General features: G+C 46.4%; 1 protein-coding gene across 3 annotated transcripts in view; it reads left to right on the top strand.

Moving 5' to 3' along the window:
* Positions 1–17,506, top strand: part of WWP1 (WW domain containing E3 ubiquitin protein ligase 1) — a gene marked incomplete at its 5' end in the record, with an annotated part of 64,825 nt that overhangs the window by 15,237 nt on the left and 32,082 nt on the right. For 2 of the 3 annotated variants that reach the window (XM_081111035.1, XM_081111034.1), the window contains 5 exons: positions 3,314–3,452; positions 4,307–4,431; positions 13,000–13,137; positions 13,220–13,283; positions 16,312–16,499. In XM_081111035.1, the coding sequence (XP_080967161.1) occupies positions 3,314–3,452; positions 4,307–4,431; positions 13,000–13,137; positions 13,220–13,283; positions 16,312–16,499 (654 nt within the window). Of the gene's footprint in view, positions 1–3,313; positions 3,453–4,306; positions 4,432–12,999; positions 13,138–13,219; positions 13,284–16,311; positions 16,500–17,506 lie in introns of those variants that run through there. The other variant, XM_081111033.1, reaches the window with a different exon arrangement.

Below are 17,506 nucleotides of genomic sequence, written 5' to 3' on the forward strand. Positions count from 1 at the left end.
ATCTGCAACAGAAGGAGAAGAGAGAGAGCAAGGACTTGAGAACTTATTTGAAGAAATAATGACTGAAAAATTCTACCACCTGGTAAAGGAAAAAGGAAGTGCAGAGACTCCTAAACAGGATGAACCCAAAGAGACCTAGATACATAATGATAAAATTCCAAAGATTAAGACAAAGAAAGAATCTTAAAAGCAGCAAGAAAAAAAGCAGTTAGTTACCTACAAAGGAGCTCCCATAAGATTCACCTGATTTCTCAGCAGAACCTTGCAGGCCAGAAGCGAGTGGCAAGACATATTCAAACTGATGAATAGCTAGCCAGGGCTTACAACCAAGACTACTCTACCCAGCAAGGCTGTCATTTAGAATCAAAGGACAGATACATAGCTTCCCAGACAAGAAAAGCTAAAGGAGTTCACCGGCACCAAACAAGTATTATAAGTGTTAAAGTCTTGAAAAAGAAGGAGGGGTGAAGGGAGGAAGGGGAAGAAGAAAGATAAAAAATGTGAATAATAAAATGGTGAAGCTGCACACCTATCAACAATTACTTAAATGTAAATAGAATGAATGCCCCAGTCAAAAAAACATACCGTGGCTGAAGGGATAAGAGAACAAGACCCTTATCTATGCTGCCTGCAAGAAACCCACTCCAGATCCAGACACACACAGACTGAAAGTAAAGAGATGGAAAAAGGTATTTCATGTAAATGGAATGAGAAAAAAAACAAACTTGAGGTAGCAGTACTTCTGTCAGACAAAATAGACTGGAAAGCAAAGGCTGTGGGGCAGAAGGACCCAGCAGTTCCACTTCTGGGTATTTATCCGAGGAATCCCAAAACACGAATTCAAAACACCTGTGCACCCCTGTGTTCATTGCAACATTGACAATAGCCAAGATATGGCAGCCACGTAAGTGCCCATCAGTAGATGAATGGATAAGGAAGAGGTGCCACATGTATACAATGGAATGTGACTCAGCTATAAAGAATGAAATTTTGCATCTGTAACAACATGGATGGATCTAGAGCAGCGGTTCTCAACCTGTGAGTTGCGACCCCTTTCGGGGTCGAAAGACCCTTTCACAGGGGTCGCCTAAGACCATCGGAAAACACATATATAATTACATATTGTTTTTGTGATTAATCACTATGCTTTAATTATGTTTAATTTGTAACAATGAAATTGGGGTCACCACAACATGAGGAACTGTATTAAAGGGTCGCGGCATTAGGAAGGTTGAGAACCACTGATCTAGAGGATATTATGCTGAGTGAAATGGGTCAGACACAGAAAGGTAAAAGCCATGTAATTTCACTTATGTATGGACTCTAAAAAACAAAATGAACAAACAAACTCAGACACAGGTAGTATTTTGATGGTTGCCAGAATTCAGGCTCATTGGGGGCTGGATGAAAAGGGGGAAGGAATTAAGATGTGCAGATTGCCAGTTATAAAAAGTCATGGGGATGTAAAATATAGGAAATATGTCAATAATATTGTAATAACTATGTCTGGTGTCAGATCGGGTGATCACATAGTGTAATTGCTATGTTGTACACCTGAAACTAATATATTGTGTGTAAACTGTAACTGAAAATAAATTATTTTTTAAAAAGAAAGTAGGTTACTACAGTTAACTCTTGAACAATTTGAGGGTTAGGGGCGCAAATCTCCTAAGTAGCTAAAAATCCAAGTATAACTGGGTTGTTGTTTGTTTGTTTTTAAGAGATAAAGAGAAACAGAGACATCAGTTTTTATTGTTTAACTTATTTTTGTATAATTGGTTGATTCTTTTTTTAATATATTTTTATTGATCTCAGAGAGGAAGGGAGAGGGAGAGAGAAACGTCAATGATGAGAGTGAATCATTGATTGGCTGCCTCCTGCACACCACCTACTGGGGATCGAGCCCGCCACCCAGGCATGTTGTCCTTCACCGGAATCAAACCCGGGACCCTTCAGTCCTCAGGCCGACACTCTATCCACTGAGCCAAACTGGCCTTTGGTTGATTCTTGTATGTGCCTTGACTAGGGCTCAAACCCACAACCTTGCTGTATTGGGACAATGCTCTAAGTCAGAGTTGAGGAATCTTTTTTCTGCTAAGGGCTATTTGGATATTTATAGCATAATTTGAGGGCCATACAAAAGCATCAACTTAAAAAATTAGCTTGCTATATTTGGTCAAACATTTACAAGTAATTAACTCACCCCTAATGCCTTGGCAGGGCCATATCAAATGATTTTTTAAAAATATGTCTTTATTGATTTTAGAGAAAGGGGAAGAGCGACATAGAAACATGGATGATGGAGAGACATTGATCGGCTGCCCCCCACTGGGGATTGAGCCCACAACCCAGGCATGTGTCCTGACTGGGAATCGAACTAGTGACCTCTTTGTCCATGGGTGGATGCTCAGTCACTGAGCCACATCAGCTGGGCCTATGTATAACTGTTGACTCCCCCAAAACTTAACTACTAATAGCCAACTGTAGACCTGCAGGTTAACACATATTTTGTATGTTATTTGTATGTATACTGTATTCTCACAATAAAGTAAGCTAGAGAGCTTAAGGTCTAGCGTGCTCTGTCTTAAAGACAACTAAGAAAACCATAAGGAAGAAAAAATACATATACAATACTGTATATGTTTATTGAAAACAAACTAAGTGAACCACACGGTTTAAACCTGTATTGGTGAAGGGGCAACTATAGTTGCTCAGGGCTGGGGAAAGGGGAGTTGAGAAGAAAGGGGTGTTTTTTGGGGTGGTGACTATTTTTAAAAATTGATTATGGTGGTGGTTGCACAACCACCATGAATTATATACTTGAAGTGAGTAAACTATATGGGTATGTGCAATATATTTTAATAATACTGTCAAAATTCAAATGGTTCTCAGGCATTATCACATTCATGTTTTGGGTTTTTTTTGTTTGTGTGTTTTTTTCTTTTTTAAAATATATTTTATTGATTTTTTTCAGAGAGGAAGGGAGAGGGATAGAGAGTTAGAAACATTGATAAGAGAGAAACATCGATCAGCTGCCTTTCGCACACTTCCTACTGGGGATGTGCCCACAACCAAGGCACATGCCCTTGACCGGAATCAAACCTGGGACCTTTCAGTCCACAGGCCGGCGCTCTATCCACTGAGCCAAACCGGCTAGGGCTATCATATTCTTGTTGTAGTGGGGTTTTTTTCATTCTGTCAATGAAAAGAGTTTGAGTTGCACAAGTAGCACCGTTTCATTTTTACTGATTTGTTAGTATAAATACTGCTTTCTGGCTACATATATTCACAGTGATTGTCATGTTTCTGTTAGTTTCTAGTGCCAAACTAAAAAGAAAAAAGAACTGGTTTGGAACAGCAATCTATACAGAAGTAGTTGTAGATGGAGAAATTAAGAAAACAGCAAAATCCAACAGTTCTTCTAATCCCAAGTGGGACGAGCAGCTGACCATGTGAGTACCGCAGAGGGGACACGGCCTTCAGAGGGAAGTGCGCTGCTTGGAATCTTAAAAATTAGGATCTCGTAGGAAAGCTTCATGGTAATGACTGCTGTGTTCCAGTATGAATAGTCAATTCAAAGTGAAAAAATTGTGGGTTTATTTCCTTTCCTTTACAGAAGAGGCGAAATAATCCTTGCTTTAGCTTCATAAAGTATTTTCATGTAGCCATATTTTCTCTTCCTGTCTTGCAAAAAGAAATAAAGCAGAAATCAATTATTCTTAATTTTGGCATTTCTGAAGTACAGTGTTATAAATTTGTGTATTAGAACCAGTGCCATCAATTGTCTTAAATGTTGAGAAATTTGTTCAAATAGAAATAGTTATTGTGAAGCCTTAGACTCTTTTTTTAAAAAATATATTTGTATTGATTTCAGAGGGGAAGGGAGACAGAAAGAGAGACAGAAACATCAATGATGAGAGAGAATTATTGATTGGCTGCCTTCTGCACGTCCCCTATTGGGGATCGAGCCTGCAACCCAGGCATGTGTCCTTGACTAGAATTGAACCTGGGAATCCTCAATCTGCAGGCCGATGCTCTATCCACTGAGCCAAACCAGCTAGGGCAAGCCTCAGACTCTTGATGTATAGGTGGTATTTTGGTTTGCTAAGTACAAAAATCCTTATTTAGCTTTTAAAGTGCTGATGTACTTGAAAGTAAGTATTGTTTTTGTAATTCAAGTAGTTTACTGTTTCATACAGTATTTTTCCCTCAAACTGAATCCTGGCTTTAAAAAGTAATTGAGGTAAGTGATGTAATAGCCATGGGCACTTGAGTGATGCATGTCCTTGCTTTGCTCATCCCGCAGGAGTGTGAGCGCACAGAGCACGCTAGAGTTCCGGGTGTGGAGCCATCACACCCTGCGAACGGATGCTCTGTTAGGAAGAGCAGCTGTGGACCTGAGGCAGGCTCTGTTAACACACAACCGAAAGTGTAAGTTTGTTCTAACATTTGCTTCTGTAAAGTCTCTCTAGACACTTTGAACGTATCTTGGAACCCAAAGGCTAACAGGTAGCTTGTGTTTCTGAGGGAGAAGTCGTCATGCCTGGGAGTGGTGTCGCTGACCCGGGAAATGCTGCCCCAGGTCACAGGTGTGTGGGTGCTGGCCTGCTCAGCACGGGGGCCTGCGGAGCTGTGACTGCAGCACAGCCTCTGAGTCCAAGGGGCTTGATTTTGATTAGAAGTCACAGGAAATTAATAGGACCCTAGACAACCTGACGAATTTTAAAAATACACTTATGATTGATTACATTCTTGGCTGCCTTTCATTCAGCCTCTTGGCTTAGCACGTGGCTTGGGTTTTTGATAGGCATCAGTTGAGTGAGCTCTAGTTCAATTTGGGGGGTATTGTGAGATTAATTTTTATTATCATTTTTAGACATTTTTATTGATTTCAGAGAGGAAGGGAAAGGGAGAGAGAGAAAAAATGAGAAAGAATCATTGTTTGGCTGCCTCCTACACGCCCCATACTGGGTATCGAGCCCGCAACCTGGGCATGTGCCCTGACGGAATTGAACCATGACTTCCTGGTTCGTAGGTTGACGCTCAACCACTGAGCCATGCTGGCCGGACAGACTTATTTTTAAAAAGAAAACTAACAAAAACTGCTTATGAACCAAATAATCCAACAAAGATATTCCTGTCACCACAGTCAAACGAGAATTCACTCACTGGCCTAGGGGAACAGGTTATTAATAAAAGGGTCTTATGTTTTGGAGGTGTGTTATATCCAGAAAGTGTTTGATGATCGGCACCTGTGTGAGTGGAGTCTGCATGTCCCGAGGCTCAGGTGCAGGGCTGTGCGGCACTGCTTTCACTTGCCACAGAGAACAGGTGTTCAGGGTGCGGTCGGAGGGGAGGGAGCTGAGAGAAGGAGCAGAGAACAGACTGGTGCCGGGCACCCACGGACGAGCCCTGGGCCCACGTGTCTGCAGAGCCCCGGGGCTTCCGGCAGGACCCTGGAAACTGGTGTGAGCGAGGGGCAGCCGGGATGTGGTCCTCGGCGGCAGGCTGCCCTGGGGGGGTGGTCACTGGAGCCAGAGGAAGCACTGTGGGCCGAGATGTTCTAGAGCAGCGGTTCTCAACCTGTGGGTCGCGACCCCTTTGGGGGTCGAATGACCCTTTCACAGGGTCGCCTAAGACCATCAGAAAACACATATATAATTACATATTGTTTTTGTGATTAATCACTATGCTTTAATTATGTTCAATTTGTAACAATGAAAATACATCCTGCATATCAGATATTTAAATTACGATTCACAACAGTAGCAAAATTGCAGTTATGAAGTAGCAACAAAAATAATTTTATGGTGGGGTCACAACAACGTGAGGAGCTGTATTAAAGGGCCGCGGCGTTAGGAAGGTTGAGAACCACGGTTCTAGAGTAATTTTAGGGACAGAGGGACACGGTATGTCCTCGTGGGGAATATTGTGAGAGCGATTGGAGATGACATTTATAAAACTGTAAATCACAGACTTAATAGGATTTGTAAGCAGCTTGAAAGGTCTCTCTGTTCATCTGGGTTTGCACTGCTTTCCACTGTCCACAGCCAGAGGTCAGAGTTCAGTAGAGCCTCACATGCAGCCTGGCTACACGTGAAGCTGGAGCAGCACTGGACACGTGAGCACACACAGGCTCACTCATGCCCTTGTCCCCAGCAGCTCCCGACTTAACCGCTGGGGAACCTGTTTCTTACACATCTGAGTTCATATCCCCTGTGCTCCCCGGTGTTTCATGGCACTGAATTTCTGATCATGGATGAGTGTGGCTGTTCCACTTACTCAGCAGCGCCCCCTAGTCTTGACAATGAAGCAGGCTGTGGGCTGGACTCAGTATTTTTGTCTAAATGCTATTGGAATGTAACTTTTTCTAAACTACCCTTATCTTTCAACATAAATTTATTTAAACATGCCCTAAAGCCTTTTTGGTACAGGGTGTAATACACAGTTCCCAAATAAAAACATAAAGTGTAGTAACCCCTGTAACTGAAGAGGCTCCGACTGTCACTCTGGTGTAGGGATGACCAGTTTTCTGTAGATCGTGGTCCACCTCTCTCATCCTGAACTGTTTTTGTGTGTGTTGTATGGAGCTGAAACGACTCTCCTCACCTCATTCTTTCATTAGTAATGGTGCTCTCTGTTAGCTCTTTGTCTTTCCTTGGACAGATATTTATAGTAGAATCGCCTAAAAAAGGATGAGCTACAAAGACTCTCTCAGAGAAGGCAGAGGAGGAGCAGAGGGACCGGGTGATAACAGGTTGCACTTCCTGTTGCCCCCCGTCCTGAGCAGAACTCACGCTTCTCATCTCCGCTCCCAGGGCCGGGTTATGGCCATGCTGGTCTGCTGGGGGGAGTATGTCGTTCTCTCCTGGCTTCAGAGTGCAGAGTCCGCCTGGCTCACTCACACGGCTCTCCGGAAGCTGTTGTGGCCCATGGTCGTGCTGTGCCGTGTCTGTGCTGCGCAGGGGGCGGCACTAGGCACAGACACAGTGAGCACTGAGCGAGGCTGGTGCAGCTGAGGAGCCGGCTCTGCATTTCACCGCATTTAATTCATGTCCATGTCTGCAGCCCATGGGCCGCTCCTGCCTGCTCTGTGGGCCTGCAGCCCGCACTGTTTTTATTATGTTGTGTTTCAAAACCAGAGTCCATTCCTGTTTGTTTTTTAAAAATAGCTTTCCTTTATTTTTGGTTGTTTACTTTGCGTGTTTCTTTTGTAGCATTTTAATTTTTCAGAGTCGGTATCAGATTGGCTTTCTTGTAAGGGTCGATTCTGGAAGCTGCTTAATTCATTTTCTTAAGTGCTCGTCTGAAATCTGTGTTTTGCTTTAGGAAAATTCCCAAATGTAGCTGCTTCTAAGTTCCTCTCACATTGGGATCCCTGCCATTCGCTGCGCCGTATTCCTATGATCGTCCTTGTTTGTGGGCGTCATCTCGATTCTGCTCGCGTGGCCTCCCTTCTGTTGGTAACTCCTGCTTTGCTGCCTCCACTGTTGTTTTTTACGTTTGATGTTTACCATTGTTTCTAGCTTTCCTCATAGCATATGCGAATCAATGTGTCTTATTGCCTTTACTTTAGATCTTAGAAATATTCCATACAACTTAAGGATTTATTCTTTTGACCTCTGCAGTCTTTTAAATCAGACCTTAGTTGCTCTTTATTTTTCCATTCACTAGCTGCTTATCCTCCTATTCCTAGTTATTTGTGATTTTTAAAAATAAAACTGCCTGTGTTGTTTTGATGTTCTTGATATGCTTGGTGCAAAGCTTTCCATCTTCCCAGAAGTGGCATATTCTACCTGTGGGCTCTGATAACTTGAGGAAAGTTAGAAACCCATAAATTAATTATATTCTTACTTTCTTAGATCTAGGACTTTCCTTTGTTAAATAAGCATTTATTGAATGTAAGGGAGAAACAGAACAAACGGAGTACACTGTTTCTGACCCCCGCCCCTCCTCCGCTGTGATGTGAACCCAGCAGTCTCCACATCAGGATGTGTTTGTCCTTGTCAAGGTCATCGACCCACTTTAGGTTTATGAGGCGAGTTCCTTCCTGTCCTCGAGGCCCTGACATTTTGTTCTCAAACATTTCTATTTCCACATATCCTTTCTCCTGATGTATTTGGGGGAGGGGAGGAGGGTGGATTGATTTGAGTAGGTCATCTCCTGCTTTTGAGGACGTTCACCTCTTCAGTCTTCATGGTGTAGTGTGAACACCGCCACCCACAGCCTTCCTGAAGCCCACAGCCAAGCCAGCGTCGGATCTGTGTGTCCCACGAGGATCCCTGCAGCTTCACCTCAACCCCAGGGGCTCCAGGCCCAGGCCTCCTGGCTTCAGGAGGAGCCTGGGCGGCGTGTCCAAGGCCGTGGCCCAGACAGCCCTCTCAGACACGGAACGCTTATGGTCTAAGCCTCGTTTTTGCCCCAATTAACCTTCAGTTGCGTGTGCAGATCACGTGAACACCAGGCTGAATGATGGACGTTCTTTCACTGGCTCTGCGGATACACGTGGTGGTGTAGCTTTCTTTTCTCTGTGTCATCAGGATTAGACACCTATGTCTGAGGTGATTTCTCCCTCTCAGCCCCACCGGTTCTTAAATTGCGAAGGAAAATGCCTCTGTTGTCAGCGATGACCAGAGCCAGAGGGAGGTTCCCATCAGCACTGCACTGCACAGGCAGGGCCAGCCTACCTGCCTGCCGTGCACACAGATGTGCTGTCTTCAGAGGGAACGAGGGAGCGGGGGAGGAGTGTGGCTCAGTGAGGTCGGGGAGGTGGGTGCAGGAGGCAGCTGGTCAATGATTCTCTCTCATCATTGATGTTCCTCTCTCTCTCTCTACCTTCCTCTCTGAAATCAATAAAAATATTTTTTTAAAAGATTTTGCTTTTAGCCTTATTTACCAGCTGATACTAGTTATTTGTTTAGGTTACTAAGTCTTAAGTTCTCTTTTTAGAAATTTACTTAGCGTCAACACAAACGAAGATACTTTAAAGCCGAGGTATAGAACAGACAGTGTTTTATATCTGGTGATATGAGTGCATTTCTTTGTTAGATTCATAGGATTGAAATGATCAGGTCAGGGGGAACGGGTGGTTGTCAGGCTCGGGCTGTGGCTTGTCCTTCCTGCCAGGCCGTCCTCACCTTGCACGGGCGGGAGGCCCCCACGAGTGTGTGCACCCTGACCGACACGAGGAAGAGCTTTCTTCTCAGCACTGCTCAGCATCAGTGAATCCAGGCCCTTGTTGGTCATTTCTCTTTCATCGTGCATGACTGTCTTACTCTTTGCACATTTTTCTGTTGGTTTGCTGCTTTTCATTCACTAACTTAGAAGAACTCTTACTTTTTACCTCCTAGTTAATCATTTGCCTCTTTTTTTATCCTGTTTTAATTTATAGAAGTTTAATATTTTGATCATAAAAGTTAATTCATCTTCCATTATGTTTATTCTCAGAGAACCCTTCTAATCCTGTATTTGATAGTTCTGTTTTCCTCTTGCACACTCATTACTTTGTTTTTTCTGTAAGGTCTTTTATAGATTCTGAGATTTATCTTGGTACCTGATGGGCAGGGAGCCCGACGGGCTGTGAGTTGGGGCGCACTGGCTAGGTCTGTGCTGGCAGGGCCTGGAGTCACAGCCCGCTTTGTTCTAGGGCCCTGCTGACTGCCTCGCTCATTCTGGGTGTGCATCGGTTGCCCTCACATTTACGTGTGTCGGCCAGCCTCCTGCTTCGGTGTCCCTCCTGCGTGTGGTCTGTGTGATGAGTGGAATGTGGCCACGAGGCACGGAGCCCCCTGGGGCTGGGCTGGACGACAGTGCAGCTTCTGCCTGGGTCTGAGGCTCCTCACAGGCGCTGTGAAGCCGGAGAGGCTGTGCCTGCAGCACCCACGGCCCTCCCCAGCCCCTGAGCACAGAAACTGAGCAATAAGAGGCGGCGGTGTTATTTTCAGTGACTGTATTTTAGGATAATGTAATACTTAGCAGTAAGTAATACAGTGTGCAAGCATTTTTAAAAATAGGTTCAGATGTGACTCTGAGCTAAATTTGAAGGGTGAAATGCCTTAAAAACGATTTTTGAAGACACTTTTGTCTTCTGTGGGGACAGAGTGTGCGTTTTCGACAACTCCAGGATTCCGGGATACTGCCCTGGTCTGTGCCCGGCTCTCAGAGACCTCGACTGTTCCGTCCTGTGAGCACTGAGGAGGGGTTTCTGGGAGAGTCGCTCCCAGTTCCCTGAGGAAGCACTGCCTTCTTCATCAAGCACCTGTCTGTGTCAGAGTCTGCGATGCGCCATTGACGGCGAAGACAGGGTCTCTGTGCTGTCCTGGGGGCTGCTATGTAGTTGAGAGGGTAGGACCTGCACCCCCAGGCAGAGCCCCTGCCCGTGGCCCCTAGGGCTGGTGTTCAGTGCAGGGAGGGAGGGATGAGTGGGAGTGAAAGGGGGAGCCCACACCCCCCCCAGGGCTGGTGTTCAGTGCAGGGAGGGAGGGATGAGTGGGAGTGAAAGGGGGAGCCCCCCCCCAGGGCTGGTGTTCAGTGCAGGGAGGGAGGGATGAGTGGGAGTGAAAGGGGGAGCCCACACCCCCCCCCAGGGCTGGTGTTCAGTGCAGGGAGGGAGGGATGAGTGGGAGTGAAAGGGGGAGCCCCCCCCCCAGGGCTGGTGTTCAGTGCAGGGAGGGAGGGATGAGTGGGAGTGAAAGGCGGAGACCACGCCAGGCGGCCAGGGCGCATCTGCTCCCACAGCCCCTGCACACAGCAGGAGCTTGCTGTCCATGGATGGAGAGATCTGAGCTGGCAGATTGCACTGTAATAGATTCCCCCCACACATACAGTGTAGATGAGAATTGTCATGTGATTGCCCCAATTGTATGATTCAAAAATGGTAGAGCCCAGTGTTCCATGTTCAGAGTTGTGAGAGAGCAGAGGATGTAACACACATGCATACACACTTACACACACACACCACACCACACCACACCAACCCGGCAGAGCAGTCAGGTGTTTGTAGCAGTGGTGATATTTGCGGAGGCCAGGTGATTTCCAAGGCCCCCTTTCTTTAAAAAGGGGGCCAAAGACAATGAAATGCTAAGCAGCTGTGTAAAAGAAGGATCTCTTACCCTATGAGACAGCACAGAGGGACCTGGAGAGCACCATGCTAAGTGAAATAAGCCAGTCAGATAGGGACAAGTATCACATGGTCTCACTTGTATTTGAAAACTAATGAACAAAATGAATCAACCAACAAAATAAGACCCCAGACATGGAACAGATGGACAGATCTCAGAGGGGGGTGAGAAGAGATTAACCAAAGGACTTACCTGCTTACATGCATAGACCATGGACACAGACAGTAGTGCGGTGAAGGCTTGGAGGGGGAGGGTAAAGGGGAGAAAATTGGGAGAGGACATCAGTAATACTGTGAACAATAAAATACACATGTTAAAAAGCAAAGGGCAAAGCAAAGCTTACACACTGAGGGAGAACTGTGAACGATGCTGGTAGCAGCTTCAGGGCACTGAGCTGGGTCCGGGCTGTCCTCACGCAGCCAGACGAGCACGCCTAGGTGATGGTCAGCATGCACTCGCCACCAGGGATGGTGGTACAGGCACCAGCCGGGCCAGCAGGGTGGCAGCCTTCCTGGGAAGGCAAGAGTCTGCTGCTCCCATGCGGCTCTGCCTGGGCGGGTGGAGAGGAGTGAGTGTGGCTGGCCACTCACAGGCAGTGGTGAACCATGGAGTGGAGGGTGGAGCCGAGGAGACAGCTGAAGAGATGGTGGCCAGGGAGTGACTGTCCCAGGCCATGTGGTCGAGAGAGGTGCCTGGTCACGTGCAGGGACAAGCATGACACCAAAGGCAGAGGCAGCTCCAGAGGAAAAGGCATCTGCAGAGGCGTATCAGCTAGAGTTTGGAACTGGCTGTGCCAGGAGCAGACGGTGGGGAACACCTTCACGCTGGGAGGTGCGGTGGCAGTGTGAACTGCAGGCCAGCGAGTCTGGGGATGGGCCAGCAAACACACACGCAGACCCGCACAGAGGCCTGCACTGAGTGCCGCCTGCAGGGACTCCGAGCCTACGCCTCGCACGGCGGTGCAAACGGCTAAGTGTGTTAGGACAAGAAGCTAAGTCACCAAATTGCAGGTACTTTGAATGGAGAGAGGGTAAGTGAAGTAGAATGGAGCCAGTCTGGGTTCTTCAGGTCTGCACCGTTAGCCTAGGTAAAGCCGGATGCCTGCTTTGTAGGGTTCTTGTGTGTGTGTTTTAGCTTTTGTATTTTCTCAAGTTTCTCGAGTCATGTTTGTTGTTGTTTGTGATGTGGAGTGGAAATGCGATCTATGTTGGTACAGATGTTTGGGGTGGGTTTTCTGCAAGATTTTCTTTGATCATGAGGTTTACATATTCTGTGGGATAGAAGAAGGTGCAGCGAAATGACCTCGGGTTCAGGAAGAACTAGGTACCCTCATGCAGGAAGGACACAGTCGGCCTTGTTTAGAGGAGAAGTGTTGTCACAGAGGGACCACTCACTGAGCGCGTGTGTCAGGCATGGGCCATGTGTGTTGTGTGCCCTTGCATTTGGACCTGTGACAGTCCCTTTGGTGTGATGCTCTTACTATCTCCATTTTGCCTGGAGGAGACGGAGGCTCGAAGCAGCCTAATTGCTCACTCACCACCCAGCTGGGTGCACAGCTGAATCAGGCCACACTGTCCGACTTGGCAGGAATGTGCTGCGGGCACAGGTCTGAGCAGCCTGGGCCAGGAGCCTGTCCGGGCGAGGCTGGGCCTGTCCGCCACATGTCTCTGAGGTTCATGCTGAGCAAAGGGCGCTGACGTGCTGTGGAAGCCTGTGGTGGGGCAAGCGGGCGGGAAGGAGCGGCCTGGGTGGAGGGCCGGACGCAAAGGACCCTCCCCGCGCAGCCAGGGGCCGTCAGTCATGCTGCACGTGCAGTTCTGGTTTCTGAAACATTTTTGTATACAGCAAAAGCTTTCAAATTAGGATTTTCTTTTTCTAGTGGAAAGAGTGAAAGAACAATTAAAACTTTCCTTGGAGAACAAGAACGGCGTAGTGCAAACTGGCGAGTTAACGGTGGTGCTGGACGGATTGGCGATTGAGCCAGAAAATCTGACGAGCTGCAGCTCGGCCCCAACCAGTAAGCTCCTGTGTGTCTGCAAAATTCAGGGAAACATCAGCAGGAGGTATCAAATCCAATTTCTCTCTTTCTCATTGTTCAGTAGAAATACAGCAGAATGGTGATGCCGTACGTGAGAACGGAGAGCCTTCCTCCAGGACGAGCAGGTAGAAAGCGTCTTCACGCTTGCGGTAAAGTACTGGGCCGTCCCCCTGACTGAAGGCTTCCTGGAGCCTCAGCTTAGCGTTTGCCTTAGAACTTAGAACGTCATGTTGATTGACTTCCTGAGAAAGCAGTTTGAAAACCCGCTGTATTGAGGTATAATGCACATCCCCCAGTAGCCCTCAGGGGGACACCAGCGGTGGGCTGCAGAGCTGGGGCCGTCTGTCCGTCTGATTTCACAGCGCACATCACCCGCAGGGAGCGCGCATCTCCACCCGGCCCGGCAGCCTCTGGTCTGCTTTGCGTCCCCGGGGTTGTCCTGTGTGGACGTACAACATGGGACCCTCGGTGTCTGGCTCGCCCGTGTTGTAGCTTGTCAGAGCTTCATTCTTTCTTACTGCAAGTGGGCTTTTACCGCCTGCCTGTAGACCGAGTCATCAGGAAGCAGGCTGGCTGGGCGGGGACTGGGGACCTTCCTGCTGTGGGAACCACAGCTCCCTGTGGACCATGGAAGAAAACACGGGGTCTTTCCCCAGAAACCAGCCTGCCATTTCTCATCCTCGCCTGCATTTACATTAGATGGTAATTAAGAGAGGCTTTCGGTGTGCAGTCATCAAATAGGAATAAAAGCATGTAATAAGTGAAATATAATGGAACAACCAGAACACCTGAAGGTAGACTGATTGCTGTGAATGGGCCTGCTGGGTGAGAGGCACGTTCCAGCACAGGGTCACCTCACTAGTCGCAGTCACAGCTCTCCCTGCTCCTGCAGGGCCCTGAGCAGCGAGAGTTGGCTTAAGTAAATGTATTTAGTGTCCATGTTATAATTTACTTGGACAAAATTAAGGACTGAAAGAGCACCACAGTTAGGTTCATTAAAATGTATTTGTGTGGTTATGGTGAGAAGTCTAGATCTCACTCCTGGTACAATGGCTTTTAAGGGGAGGGGTGGGATCTGACTTACATTTAAAAAGAAAACCTAGCTGAGGCTGTTAGAGGCACCTCTCAGGGACACCAGAGAGGTGATACCAGACAGGAGCGCCCCTGAGCCAGTGGGAGAGCTGCCCCAACCTCATCCTTGTCTTCTCATGTAAATGGATTTATACAGAGACCTTGACTGCACTGTGAGCGCCTATTGTTAAAGCAGTTAGACATGTGCCTTTATTGAAAAAGCAAAGCCAGCAAACCTATGCGTCTGGCTTAGGAAGCACAGATGGGCTCTCAGCTCATCTGAAGAGCAGGTGGGGTGCGGGGTTGAGGCGTTATACACCCTCCTGTCTATAAAACTCCTTCTGACTCTTTGGGTGCAGATGAATTCTCAAGGTCCCTTTTACTTTTACTTTGTGTGGCCTTCCCAGACTTCAGGAGAAGCCCCTGGCAGCCTTATCTTGTCAAGCCTGAGGCTGCAGGCTTCTCTGCCTAGGGGTAAAATGGCCCCTTTTCCTTTCCCCTCCCCTCCCTCTCCATCCTCCCCTCAGGGAGGTTTTTCACCACTTGCTGTGTCCTTGGCTGGGGGAGATAATGGCTTGTTAGTTATAGGCTGGCTGCCCATTGCCTCCCCTGTCTGGCCCTGTTTTAACTTTCCTGCCTCAGTGTCCCTGTCCTCCTGTCCTGGGATAGCAGCCAGGCTGCTCTGTGGGAGCGGACGGAGGGGAGGTGTGGTGGGACTGCTCTCCCTCCAGGACTCACAGTGTCACCCACGCCGGCCACTGGCCACTACCAGGGAGGGTCTCAGTATCTGCTTTCGTGGGTGTGGTTTCTGTTTGTTTCTAGTTTCTGTTTATTTGCAGTTTTCAAATGTGGATTGTAAATTATTATTACTAAGCACTACAATTATGAGCTTCTTCTGATCAATAGAATTACAATAGTTTGAAATTGACTTTTTTCCACAAGCATTTTGAAGATATTTCAGAGCATCTCTCTCTCTCTCTCTCTCTCTCTCTCTCTCTCTCTCTCTCTCTATATATATATATATATATATATATATATATATATATATATGTATATATATATATATATGGCTAATATGCTAAGTGTCCATCTGGGTAATGATGTCACGTAGCAACACGCAGCTTCCTCTCCCTAGCAACTTGCCTCCTTGCAGTTTCTTCAGCCCAGGAACATGACTTGCTTTATAGCCAGATGGAAACATTTCACACTGTAACCAAGTGTCTGTGAAGTGTTTTCCCGTGCCTCATCTCGTGTGATCCTCACAGAAGTCCTGGAGTAGGTAGATAGGAGACTCGGTAGAATCCTATTTTCTTTTCATTAGCTGGAAAACAGAGATTGAGAAAGCTTAGAAACTTGACCCAACTGAAAAGAAGAAATGGTGGGTCTTGAAAATGACTTCAGGTTTTCTTACTGCACAGAATATAATCAAACACTGCTGCTGTTAAATATTTCACCCTTTGTTCTCCCTGTGTGATCTACAATAATAATCTGCTTCATGTTGATATTTACTGTTGTGTTGCTGACAATTACCTGAAAGAGAAGTTGGGGTGCTTCACTGGGCTGCAAAAAGTTTAGCTACATCAGAAAGCAGGTCTAATTAAGCGAGTTTATCTATATATGTAAACCTCTCGCTGGCGCCAATAGCACGCATGTGTTTCCATGTCATTGTCGATCATGAATTTGGTTGACACTTCTATTATAGAGAAAGTGATATTAAAATATTTCTTCTAATTAATTTCCTTTCAATGTGCACGAATTCGTGCACCGGTCCACTAGTTTAAAATAAAGATTTGTATTCTTAGGCTTAAGTGTTTAAAATGTACAATTTGAACATTATTTTGAGGGACAGAACTTATTTTGATTTAGTATAGTTGTATAGATTTGTCTGGTAGTATGGGATATGCTTAGAACCAAAAGTAATTTAAATCTTTACGTAAGAAAGCATGCCCTGTATTTGTTCATTGCTCTCTCTGTCATTTTCTTTAAATGTGAAGAACTCGGTAGCTGTTTCTTATGGACATTTTGAGGAGAAGTTGTTGAATTGTACTGAGCTCATTGAAGTCAGGCATCTTGCTTCTAAAGGTTGGCTGCTGAAGGTGCAGGTGGAGCAGACAGCCGAGCGCCCACCCACGCTGTGGTGCAGAACTGCTATTCCCGTGTGGCGAACGGAGGCAGCGCACCTTCCTCTCCGGCTCCGGCTCCGGCTGCTGCCAGACCAGGAAACACACCAGCTCCCAGACCGCGCACGGCTGAGCCCGCCGGTGACACTGGTAAGCTTGTGAATGGGCGCGAGTGCGCGGAGACTCGGGGACACTGCCTGTGCCCGCTCTCCCTGGTTGCAGTATTTCCTGTCCTCAGCTCCACGGTAGCCATTCAGATTACAAGGCCTGAGCTTTTTGATCATAATTTTGAATTTTCTAGATTACTTAGGGAAATACGCCAAAAGTATATTAATTTAGCAATCACAGCACATTTCACTAAGCAGGTACTATGTGATAGCTAGATTTTTAGACTTTATAAAAATACGATGTAATTCATAATACGAAATATATTTCAAAAGAACCTAAGTGACTTTATGGACCTGTCAGTAATGAATGGTTCCTGTAACTATAGTCTACAAATATTTATTTCTTGGCATGTAAACTAGTAGGAAAGTGTGCTGTCAGAGAGTTTTATATTTTTCAAGAGTAAGTGTTATGTTATAGAAGGAAGATTTCTCTGATCCTGTTTTTCAGTGGAATCAGCTGTAAATTCCATGAATTCTTTTTTTTATTATTATCTTTATACATTAACTCTTCCAGACAAATCTCTTAAAACGCGAACATTTTAGGACTTGCTTAGATGGCTATTGTGTGCTGGGCTGGAGTCGGGTCTCTTGGTCCCAGAGCCTGTGTTTCCCCTGTGATTTCTGTTTATGGCAAGTTATTCAAAAGTAGAAGCACGTAGAGAAGCCACTCAGTGATTAAATGAAAACAGGTAGCTTGATAGATGAGACAGTCTGCATTTACACTCACGGTTCGGGGGTACTCACCATGTGTTATCCTGAAAGTTTTTGTAAACATGAATTTTTAAAAACTTAATTGGCCTATGAATGCTTCTCCCTTAAAAATATATAAACTTGTCCTGTCAGTGGCTCAGTCTGTTGGAGCATCCTCCCGTGCACCAAAAGGTTTCAGGTTCAATCTGGTCGGGCCCAGTACAGGAGGCAACGGATCGATGTTTCTCTCCCACACCGATGTTTCTCTCTCCCCCACCCCCCCCTTCCTCTCTCTCTAAA

The sequence above is a fragment of the Myotis nattereri genome, assembly GCF_964212035.1.
Source record: "Myotis nattereri genome assembly, chromosome: 17".
Lineage (NCBI taxonomy): Eukaryota > Metazoa > Chordata > Mammalia > Chiroptera > Vespertilionidae > Myotis > Myotis nattereri.